Genomic DNA, 12,398 nt, shown 5'->3' with positions numbered 1-12,398 from the left:
AAGCAGGCTCCCCGCTGAGCAGAGAGCCCGATGTGGGGCTCGATCCCAGGACCCTGAGATCACGACCCAAGCTGAAAGCAGAGGTTTAATCCACTGAGCCACCCAGGCGCCCCGTAATAAATAAAATCTTAAAAAAAAGATTTTAGGGGCACCTGGGTGGCTCAGGCCCTTAAGCGGCTGCCTTCTGTTCAGGTCATGATCCCAGTCTCCTGGGATCGAGCCCCGAATCATCGGGCTCCTAGCTCAGCGGGATGCCTGCTTCTGCCTCTTCCACTCCCCCTGCTTGTGTTCCCTCTCTCGCTGTGTCTCTGTCAAATTAATAAATAAAATCTTTTTTTTTAAGATTTTATTTATTTATTTGACAGAGATCACAAGTAGGCAGAGAGGCAGGCAGAGAGAGAGGAGGAAGCAGGCTCCCCGCTGAGCAGAGAGCCCGATGTGGGGCTCGATCCCTGGACCCTGAGATCATGACCTGAGCTGAAGGCAGCAGCTTAACCCACTGAGCCACCCAGGCGCCCCTGTGTCCCACTTTTAAAGGTGGTGGGGGCTCATTGGATTAGCCCCCCGTGGCAGGGGTGGGGGCAATTCTGTACCCTCACCATGACATGACATGGAGGCTTTTAGGCTCAGGTGACCTTGTTGGGATTCCAACAACAACAACAAAAAAGTAGCCTGTGGGGGTAGAGGAGGCTATATAGCAGGGAGGGCATGCATGGCTCTCTCACAAAAAATGGATCATTAAAATATCAGGGAGAAAATTCATCGTCCTGGAGCAGCAATGCCAGAAATGAGGCCTCTGAAGAACCCCAAACAGTTTCGTGATGGGCATGGCTGCCACACAGAACTCACCTGCTGCCAGGATTCCATGGCATAAGACTCAAAGACTTTTGTGTCTGTACCCACTCCCATTCTTCCTTCCCACTGCACATCTCCAGGCTACCTGAGCTCAGAGGGGAGGGCAGTTGCTTTGAAGCATGTGATATTTAAGTTTTAAATTGGACCAAGTTTTTGAATACCCGGAAGTGAGTCTTCCATACCAAAGTAGAAGTTATTTTTAAAACTAAAAGTGACCAGGAAGCTAGAGTGACCTCCCAAGGGTAGCCCAGAGTCAGGGAAGGAAGACTGGGCCAAGTCCGGTTTTCCCTGTGGCTGACTGGAAAGAACAGTGGCCTGAGAGCCGAGGTATTGAGTTCCTTCCGGTCTTTCCGTTCTCCTTGTATGGCTTCCTCTCACTCTTTCTCTCTCTTCAGTCTCTAAAAGGTTAGAGATATCCATATACCAAATAACTTTTCTTTCCATGAAGAGGCCAAAACCCAGGAATCCTCCTTCTCTGGTATTCTGGAAAACTGAGGGGCAGTGGAGACCAAGCAATAGACCTGAGTAGGCTTACAAATCTAAGAGGGGGAACCTACCCACAGTAGGTAGAGATCCCCACTCAAAGCTACATTGTTATAAGGAACCAGCAGGCATCTATATTCAAACCCCAGGACAAAACAGACCTGCCTGAGAGGGTTCTGTGATCACTGGGCCCTGGGTTGGTTTGGGCTTGACTAGGACGGTGACAGGCGATGTGTGTGGTTTTGAGTGACAGTTTCTAATTTCACCTTCCTGTGCCACCACCTCTTCTGCCCACCAGGAGTCCCACACTAATTGTTTTGAGTCCCTGAGGCAATAGTCTAGCTGGTTAAGAGCCGTAGTAATGTCTAAAAGGGCTTACCTCTGAAGGATGGCAAGATCTCAGGAAGTTTCTGGAATCTAGACCGAGCAGCTTTTAAGAGAGTGTTGACAGGGTAGCAGGGAGGAGCCCGAGAGTAGCCCTTATGTATTTTTCAGAACCAGACTCTTTTCCCAAGTACAAGTCATGGTTCTGGGCTCTCATGGGGCACTGAGCTCTTTCGATGTCATTTGGGATCATATCCCTGAAGTCTTTTCCTCCAACAGACCGTTGTTTTCACATTCCAGCCTCAGTGAGGTAAATGGGGAATAGATAGGCATCTCTGCTTTTTTATTTCTGTTTTCATGTGCCTTTTCCCACTTGTGCTTTTCTCAGTAACTTAGTTTTTGCTGCTCTTCATAATAAGTGAAGTGTTTGCTGTGTGTCTTAGGTTTTCATGAGATGGTAAATATATTGTGTTCCTTCTGTTTCCTCTCCAGTGCCTAGTAGAGGGAGAGCACTTAGTGAATACCTCAAGAACTGAGTGAAATTCCTGCACTAGGCTTTGTGATTCCAAAGAAATGCCATCTGCAACAGAAGGGGAGAGCCCATGGCCCCTGTACCCCGTGAATGGATGTCCGTGTTGGAAGGGAATCTCAGGACCCAGGGATTCAGCATTCAGGGCTCTTAGCTGTAAATGAATGAAATAAACTCTGGGTTTTAATATTGAAAGGACACAAACAGAGGACATGATTTGGGGTGGTTCACAGATATACTGGGATGGCAGGAAAAAGAGGCCCTGGAATGGCAGGAGGAAGGGATGCTATATATATATATCTATATATATATAGATATCTGGTTTTATATATATATATATATATATATAACCAGAGACCCAGCCTCAATAGATACATTCCTTCTAATGCTTACATGGGCCTCATAATATAGTGCAGGTATTTCTTACCCAAACCAGGAAAACGCAGTTCTCCTCAATAGGAAACAATTTAACCGATAAACTAAATGTATAGTCACTCACGGCCAATATTTAAAATAGCTGCTCAATGGAGAAGAAAGAGAAGGCAAGGCATTCTATTATCTATCTATCTATCTATCTGGTCATAGATAGACAGGAAATGTGGGTGGAATCATAATCCTTGTTTCTGCACCTTGTCCATGAGGCATATTTACGAATTTCTTCTTCTACTACTGCTTGATGGTCTGAAAGTTTGTGTTCCCCTCAGATTCGTACGTTCAGACCTGACCCCCAGGATGGTGGTATTAGGAGATGAGGGGGTCTTTGGGAGGTGATTAGGTCATGAGGGAGCCCTCATGAATGAGATTAGTGTTCTCAGAACAGAAACCCCAGAGAGCCCCCTCTTCCCTTCTGCCATGCGAGGACACAGGGAGAAGACAGCCATCGATGAGCTAAGAAGTGGGCTCTCACCAGACAATGAATTTGCCTACACCTTCATCTTGCGGGGTAGGGGGACTTCCAGCCTCTAGAAGTGTGAGAAATAAAGCTCTGTTGTCTATAAGCCTCCCAGTTTATGAAATTTTGTTAAAGCAGCCTGAAATGACTAAGAAAACTACTAGCTCAGCATGTGTCTTCTAGAAAGCAGATCCAGGAGCAAGAATTTTCTCTTTCTCTGAAGGGTATGGATATTTAGTTGTCCTGACCTTTCAGGCTCTGGTTGTCATGATTGCTCCTCTAGAGTTCAGAATTACCCCGGTTCAAGGTTTTGGGAAATGGAAGCCCCATTCCTCTACCATGCTGGGGAGGTAGAAAATGAGGGTTAGCCCTATTGAAAAAGAAGGACTTGGGAAAATCTCCTAAGCTTCTGACTACTTTTTAATCTGTTCAGAGTTTATTAATAAAACATTACTTGGGCTTGACTCCATATCCTGTTCCTGTTCTGGCCTAAGTATTATGGGGAAGTCATGAGGGCTAACACCCAGGTTCTACCATCCACAGTTCACAGTTGACTTGCAGATATAAGAGGTGAACAAGAAGCAAGAGGTTAAAGTTACCAATGGCGGATGGAGACAAGTACAGTGGTTGCTGTTGGATATCAAGCACGCTAGGGAAAATGCTGCAGGTATTCAGGGGAGAGAGAGTTACCTATAAACTGGGGTATTAAGTAAATATTTCATGGCCGGTGTAAACTAGAGGCATTCTTTTAACATGGGCAGGGTTACAGAGGTGGGGAGACATGGAAAGAGGGATTCTGAAGCAGGGGGAGGGTATGAGCAGAGGCCACGTGGTGGGACCATGCATGGCATGTTCTGGGTTCAGTAAAGAAACCAGTGTTGCTGAGACGGAAGCTCTGAAAAAGAAATAAGAAATAAAGTTGAAAAGTTATAACTTGGGAAATGTGCTGCTTTTGTATTTACCATTTCCTTGCCTGTCATTTCTCGTCACTCATAAATTATATGGTGTGGAGTTGTTCCATGAACACAGTCATGGAATCTAGCACTGGAGGGCACCACAAAGGTCAACTAAAACATCACTCATTGTACAAATGAGTAAATTGAGGGATGGGTGACTTGTTAGCATCACTGGATTAGTTTTGGCTCAGAACCAAAAGCAGTGTCACATGAAGTGGTTTGCAGTCCAGTTATGCTCTTGGAGGCTGATGTGGTAGAAACAGCAAGGACTTTGAAGTGAGACAGACCTGGCTTGGAAGTCCATCTCTACCACCCAGTGGATATATGACCTTGGGCATGTCACTTAAGCTGTAAGAGCCCCTATTTGCATACCAAAAAACTGGCAATCGTCCCTAGAACACATTTAACAGCCAACAGACATTAGGTACTTTTCTTTTGTTTACTCGGGAGGTGTCAGCCACCTTGGAAATATAATTTAAGAACTCCACACTCCTAGCCTCTCTTTGAGGTTTGAGATAAACACTGATAAAATCACCAAGGACTCAGATAACAAAATGTCTCCAGAATCGTCAGGTTGAGACACATGTGTGTTAGCCTCTGGCCAGTGGGGCATGGGGGTGCTGAAGAATTGGAATATGGGGTGAGAGAACCCTTCTAATGAAGTGCCCTTTCATGTGTCCAGCATAAGACACCCAGAAACAAGAGTACAGAGAAGACATTAGAATCAAACTCATAATGGATAAAGAAATTGGATTAACAACACTTATACAATTAAATATGATTCAGGTATTAAAAAGAACAAATTTCTAAAATACATGATCACCTGTGTGAATCTCAAAAACATTATGTTAAGTGGCAGAAGCCAGACACAAAAGAAAACATAGTATGTGAGTTCCATTCATATGAAATTCCTGTATGGGCACAGCTAATCTATGGGAATAGAAGTCAGAGCAGTGGTTGATTGGGAAGGGAGAAGAGTTGATTGGAAAAGGGAACAAGAGAAATTTCTGGGGTGATGAAAATATTTTATTATTGAATACAATTGCCCAAAGACATCAAACTGAACCATTTGAAATCTATGTATTTTCTTGTATGTTACTTACATTTTCATTAAAATATATAAAAACCAAGTAAACTCACCACATTTTCCTTTTTGCTTTAAGTGTTATTTGAATTATGATCACATCAGAGTTAATGGAAAAATCGTTTCTTGCCTTGTCTTTTCTTCCAGATAAGCAGACAGTGCGATGTTAAATCTTTGCTGGGATTCTGGAAGCAGTAGCTGGGAGGCAGAGTGAAGCCAAGGGTGCTTCTACATATGGTAACATCCAGAAGGAAGCCGTCATCCTCCAAGATGATCTAATAGATAGTCCACAGAAGACGAGAGTCGGGAGACCAGATATGTGGCAGTTTCTCAGAAATAAGATGACCCAGGATAGACGAAGCCAATGGGCATTTATGTATAGCCACAGAGATTTTCTGGAGGTTTACGTCCTCATCTGTGCATGTGGGAGGGAGTCTTAGATGTTTTGGAACCAGAGTTTCTAAAAGCTCCTTGGTAATGGAAGAAAATATAAGCCCCTCTTTGAGAATACACACAAGAAATCACCAAAACTTACATTGAGGAGAACAAGGGCATATGGTACACAATGGTCTTCTTGCATGTTATTCTCCTCTAAAATACTCCTTTGGAATTTCTATATTCTAGAAAAAAAATTGACTTATAATTGTGTGTTTCTGTTGTGTTAGATTCCTTGAAAGCAGGTATCTTGTGTTTTGTATATTAATTTAAGCATATAGCCCCGTGTCAGGTACAAAATATGGTCCCTTTCTCATCCCCAAGTCACCATCCCTCTACACTCTCTTTATCCCAAATCCCTGCCCCCCTCACCACCTTCCTTCTTATTTCCATAGCATTTGCCCATTTTGTCTCTTTCTCCCTCATGAACATTAGATCCACGGAGTCAGAGACTTTGGCAAATAATAGATTCTTTCTAAATATTTGTTTAAAAATGAGTAAATGAATGTTCATGATAAATACTTATTGAAGGAATTTTGTATGATGACATCAAGGTGCCTTTCTAAAATAGTTTCATGAAGATCACCAAGTATGTATTTTGTGGTCTCTGGGGATGGTTACACAACATTGTACACCTTCTCTGTTGAGGAGCTTCTTTTTTCCAATGCTATAAGCACCGTGTCTTTTCCTTCTTATGAGAGCTGAATTAAAAACCAAAAGAAGCAACTAGGACAATTCTAATATTGGAGTTGTGGGCAAAGAGAGGCTCAAGCAATAATCACCGTTTCATTTCAAGCTTCTAATTATTTTCACTAGAATTCAAAATTTTATAATGTGGTTTTCAAAGTAACTACTGGGAGAGGAAGAAACAGAGAGAGGAGCGAAAGAGACAGAGGAAAGGGAATATGGACATCATTATAAAAATGTCTGTTGCGATGCTTGACAGTGTGATACAGCAGGTTATTTCTGACCCATGCAATATCCACAAAGCAAACTACCTGCCCAGGATGTGTTGTTACATCATCTCTCTCATTCCATCCTCTTATTGCCATCTCTCCATCTACATTCATTAGCTGTAACTGGACAATACAGACATGCACAAACACATACTCCTTATATGGTTTCCTTCGTCTTCAATATGTGGGAAGGAGGATTGGAATTCCTGTGAATTTTCGGGAATGCATAAAATTAAGCCATGTAAGGAGTACTCTCACTATTCTTTATCTTCTTTATTCTTACTATAGGCATCTAAAATTTAATAATGATAAATATTAGATGTATTAATATCTACCAAGTACTGTAGGCTTCAACAAATACCCAAACACTGGAAAATGCCTGTGCACATTACTGGGTGGTTTCTGAATAAAGAAACATTCGGATTTCCTATTAACACTAATAGCACTGTGCAGAATCACATGTCAAAACCACCAATCTAAGGACTTATTTGCTTCCAAAATGTGTTATTTCTTGGAACATCACTCATAGGATTTGTATAAAGTTTCCTAGGCATATACACTTATGAATATTTATTTGCAAGGATGACTCACTGTTAGCAGCAGACAGGGCCATGAACTCACACATGGAAAGAGCCACCATCAAGACTGACTGATCCGGTCATGACTGTTTCTTGCCCGGTGCTTCCTGTCCTCATTCCTGAAATATAAACTTAACCTCTGACTCTGCATGCCATATTTCCTGCTCTTGCTTTCCACTTGACCTGAGTGGATTCCTCTGAACCAGTAGCCTCTCTGTGTTGCTTATCATGCTTTAGTTCTTGGGGGAGAGTTATGATACCTTTTTCCAATTTTCCTAATTTCTAATCTATCTTTTCTCAGAATTGGGGTTTAAAAATAAATAATTGCTTTTGAGAAATGCTGGGAAGGAATTTCTACATGATAACACAACTCTCACCACTGTGACTAACATTTCCTTTCACGCACCGGTTGAGCCATAAGAAAGGGGTTGGAGAAATCCAGTGTGACAACATAGCAGTGATAAAGAGTTTAAGAAGACATGATGATGTTTTTAGTGAAGTTACTTGCAAGCAGAGTCATTTCAGGGAATGGGAGTGATTCCCATTTTGCATTGTATGTAGCTCAGTGTATTTTTTTTTTAAAGATTTTATTTATTTATTTGATGGACAGAGCTCACAAGTAGGCAGAGAGGCAGGCAGAGAGAGGGGGGGAAGCAGGCTCCTCGCTGAGCAGAGAGCCCAATGCGGGGCTCAATCCCAGGACCCTGGGATCATGACCTGAGCTGAAGGCAGAGGCTTTAACCCACTGAGCCATCCAGGCACCCTGTAGCGCAGTGTTTAATTAAAAAAAAAAAAAAAAGCAAAAACAAAACAACAACAACAAAAACTTCCATTCAGCTAAAATCTGTCCAGGAAGGTAACCAGGAGAGCCCGGAAATTCAGTGGACAGGACTCATCACCACTCTAGAGCTTTCTTCCTGATAGAGTAACAGTTCACCTTCTTTTTGGATTCTAGGTTAATTTTCTCTATGATTTGTGACATTAAATAAAAATGAAAGGAGGTCAGGAAACATAGTTGGAAACTTTCCTCATGTTTGCATTCTGGACAATGCCTTGCACAGTGCGTACATTTAATTGATTCATTCTGTACTGATGTGGCTTTGACTGCATAGGTTGATAAGTGACCTGCCAACCAGAGAGTTTTGCTCCCTTCCTCCAGCATTCAGTTGGAAGCAAAGGCGTTTCTAATACATTGTTAAACCCATGACCGTTTCCAGGATGATGAGCACTCTAGGCCTTCTCGTTATCCCCATGTGAAATCAGTGTAAAAAGTTAAAAGCATCAGGGCACCTGGGTGGCTCAGTCCGTTAAGTGACTGACTTCAGCTCAGGTCATGATCTCTGGATCCTGGGATCCAGCCCCACACTGGGCTCAGTACTCAGTGGGGAGTCTACTTCTCCCTCTCCCTTCACCCCTCTCCCTGCTTGTGCTCTGTCTCTCCAATAAATAAATAAAACCTTAAAAAAGTTGAAAGCAACAAAAGCAGTAGTTTTGAAGAGAAGAAGTAATGAAAACATAAAGTGCATACCTAGGAAAATGTGAAAGTTGGAGGATTGTGTTGTGATGGGAATTTACAGGCCAAATAAATTTATATGACCCTCAGATTCCTTTCAGAAATTATAATTTTTCTGCTTATGAGGGTAACACAGCCTCATTTTACAAAACATGGAAAAATGAATAGATTAATAAAGAAGAAACAATTATCCATAGTTCTACAGATCATGGATGAAAACCATGAACTTTCTGATGTACTACTATTCATTATTCTGCACATGTATTTTTACAGCAGTGGGCTCCTATTGTAAGTGGAGGTTTATACCTAGCTCTTATCACTTACTGTTAAAATGATAAACGTAGCCCCTTATTATTAAATATTAAGTTAAATACGATTTTAAGTACGGTTGTATTCATGTGTCCTACATTGGAAGTGAGATTTTAATACCTTTTCATTTTATAAATACAAGGAGCAGCCTTATAGTTCCAGTTTTGTTAGACTTAATTTTTTGAGGTTATGATTTTTAGAACAAGAATTATTGAATCAGTGAAAAGAAACGCTTTTAGGCTTTTGGTATACTTAGCCTTATGGCATTTTGAAAGGTTATACCGGGTCCTTGATCAGTTTTATATCCACTGGCGACACGCTCACTCTTCTGAGGTTGCTAACTAAAGTCAGCTTCATGGGCTGGATTCAGACCTTTGTCAGGCAGGTTATGTCCTCCCCCAGCTGTTCTGGAACAGGTAATTTCTGGTTAAGCCCTGTCCTCGTAGCCCTCTTCACCGCACTGTTCCTCAGGGTGTAAGTGAGAAGGTTGGGCAGCGTGATGTCAGCTGTGCAGAGCACAGAGGTTCTACAAAGTATCAGCCTGTTGGAAAGCATCCGGGCACAGGTGCAGGAGGCTGGAACCACCACTTGCCAGCGGGACCTGCTGAGGTGGCAGGACCAGTGGCGCCACCTGTGAGCGGGTCTGCGAACAGCAGCCGTTCAGAAGGCACAGGGAGAGGTGAGGCAGGAGAGCAAAGCTGCCTGCAAGCCCACAGCCTGGATGGTTTATGCAGATGCAGCTTCCATCCCTCAGCATGGCTGGCGCACTGTGCGTGCTCAGCTAATCAGTGCCAAGTCCTGACTGCTTCCTGGCATGGCGGAGTGAAAGGCAACGAAGGCAACCCGCTGGGAGGTTTGGAATGAAGGAAATGGATGCATTAAATAAGCTCCCGTTTGTCATGCACTTGTGTCTAAATCAACAATAAAATACATCGCTCTTAGATCTACGCCTCTATGAAGGGATCTTAGTGTTACTGCCCTGCCAGGAGGCAGGGCGTCTGAAGGTATGAGGCTGAGGGAGCAATTGCCATGACTGGGCTGTGAACCTTGAAAGCAGGGCCAGCTGACTCGAGCGCCCACCTTGCCTGCTTTGTCTGAATTTTCCAATCTTACTCAAAGCACTTCAAGGAAATGAGCGCTGACTGGGGACACAGGGACAAACATGGCAAAAGAACGGCCAACTGCGAAGTGTGGGAAAGTAAGTATTGTAATTCCGTGTTTGTTGTTTGGAGTTCATGGTCATGCCAACTGACAGACACCCACCCCAGGCCCCTTAAGCCTCAGCTGGCCTCAGAGGCTGCTTTACCGAGGACCGCATTCCTCAGGGCACCTTTGACATCCTTGTTCCTAAGGGTGTAAATCAGCGGGTTGAGTAGTGGGGTGACGAAGGTGTAGACCAGGGCGATGTGGCGGTCCTCGTCCTCGGAGGTGCTGGAGCGGGGGCGCAGGTAGACCAGGCTGCAACAGCCGTACTGCAGCAGGACCACGGTGAGGTGTGAGGAGCAGGTGGAGAAGGCCCGGCGGCGGCCCTCGGCGGAGCGGATGCGCAGGATGGCCGAGGCGATGAACACGTAGGAGACACAGATAAGCAGGAAAGGGACGGTCAGCACCAGGATGCCCACCACGTAGAGGACGGCCTGGTGCACGCGGGTGTCAGCGCAGGCCAGACGCAGGACTGGGGGCACGTCGCAGAGGAAGTGGTTGATTTCCCGGCGGTGTCCGCAGAAGGGCAGCGTGAAGATTAAGGCTGTGAGCTGCAGGGAGAGGAGGAGGGCCAGGCCCACGGCGCACACCACCATCTGGACGCAGAGCCTCTGGGTCATGATGACGGTGTAGTGCAGTGGGTGGCAGATGGCCACATAGCGATCATATGACATGATCGCCAAAAGAAAACAGTCAGTGCTGCCAAGGGTGACGAAAAAGAACATTTGCGTCCCACAGCCAGCCAGTGGAATGGGCTTCTGGGCCCCCCAAATGTTGGAAAGCATCAGAGGCACCACTACCGACGTGTAGCAGATTTCTAGGAAAGACAGGTTGCACAAGAAGAAGTACATCGGGGTGCGGAGAGAGCTGTGTGTGCACACCACCCAGATGATGGCTGTGTTGCCGCAGAGGATCAGCAAGTAAAGGAGGAGGAAGAGGAGGAAGAGGAGGACCTGGAATTCAGGGACGGTGGTGAACACGCGGAACACGAACTCAGTGGGGCCGGACTGGTTGATGACGGGGCTCCTAGCAAACATTGTCTCCTGCAAAGGACGAGCAGAAAGTGCGACTCTTCCTTTGCCTTTATTGTGGGAAGAAAAGCAAACATTTTAAATTTGATCTTTGATTTAGCATTTATTTAGTCTCCACTTTCTCATTTCAGTGCTTGGGGTGAATTCACACACTAGAGGCTATGGCATATTTTTCCATGGAAATCTTCATAAATGGGATAGATAATCATCTGTAGAAGGTTCTGGTGCCCAAGACATGAAGATATTCTTGGTGAAGTGTCTTTCTTTACTCTGGTATTTTACATCCAATGGACAAGGGCTAATTCTTTGCTTCTATTTAATCGAAGAGTTGTGTAGTTGTAGATATCTTCAAAGTTAGACGAATGGATATCTTGTTCACTTTTTGGGTAAGCATTCTTATTGAACTGTAATATACAGAGAAGTTCACAAATCCTGAGGCTACCACTTGATTTTTTTTTTTTTTACACAGTAAATACACTGGTATAACCATGATCAAGATGAGAAAATTGAAAAATTCCAGTAACCCTACTAGCATCTCTCCTGTTTCCTGTCTTTCTACCTCATGAAGGCAAAACTACTCTTTTGACTCTTCTCATGGAAGATTAATGTATGTTTCAATTCATATGTGTAACTGGCTTCAACATTGTGTCTGCAAAGTTTATTCTTGCTGTTCGATGTACCAAGGCTTTATTCTTTCTGTTGTTTTATAGTATTCCAGTTTATGGCTGAGCTATAATTTATTCATGAGTTCACTTCTCATCCAGTTATTTTGGGTCATATAAAACTGGGCAAGCACCTTTTATTCCAATCCTCCTGATATATACTTTTTACATATTTCCTTTCCTTTGCATTTTTTCCCCCTAAATTTGCAGTCATTGACCTAAACTTTTGGATTTGGACAGATTTACATAGAAAGGGACTGTATGGAGTAAGGAAAAATTAAGGTGGAGCTGCCCGAGATAAGAAAAGACAATAAGGGGACAAAAAATGCAATAACAAAATTGAAATAAATATTAGAACCCCAAGTGAATAAGAAAAGAGCTTTAAAAGCATCTGGGAGGGGGAAAGCATCTATAAATTAAGCTCCTTCAGTTTACTACAACTTCTCAATATAAAACTCAAGAGATGATAAAATAATGTCTACAGTTTTAAGAAAAACAAATTGGTGTGAAAGAATTCTGTACCCAGGTTTTAGTGATTTATGTTCAAAAGCAACAGACAGACTTTCTCAGACTTACAAGGTCTTAGGA

At 43.5% G+C, this 12,398-nt stretch overlaps 1 protein-coding gene across 1 annotated transcript; it reads right to left on the bottom strand.

Annotated features, from left to right (window-relative positions):
- Window positions 1-10,194: 10,194 nt before the first annotated feature.
- Window positions 10,195-11,154, bottom strand: LOC111149537 (olfactory receptor 10Q1-like). The gene has a single exon (XM_022506630.1). The coding sequence runs from the start codon at window positions 11,152-11,154 to the stop codon at window positions 10,195-10,197; it is 960 nt and encodes a 319-aa protein (XP_022362338.1).
- Between the last annotated feature and the right edge of the window lie 1,244 nt (window positions 11,155-12,398).

The sequence above is a fragment of the Enhydra lutris genome, unplaced genomic scaffold (assembly GCF_002288905.1).
Source record: "Enhydra lutris kenyoni isolate GAN:26980312 unplaced genomic scaffold, ASM228890v2 scaffoldscaffold22, whole genome shotgun sequence".
In the NCBI taxonomy this organism is placed as follows: domain Eukaryota; kingdom Metazoa; phylum Chordata; class Mammalia; order Carnivora; family Mustelidae; genus Enhydra; species Enhydra lutris.
This window is presented reverse-complemented; position numbering and strand designations above follow the sequence as displayed.

Coding starts and splice junctions, on each gene's coding strand:
- LOC111149537 (XM_022506630.1), bottom strand. CDS start 11,154: ATGTTTGCTAGGAGCCCCGTCATCAACCAGTCCGGCCCCACTGAGTTC.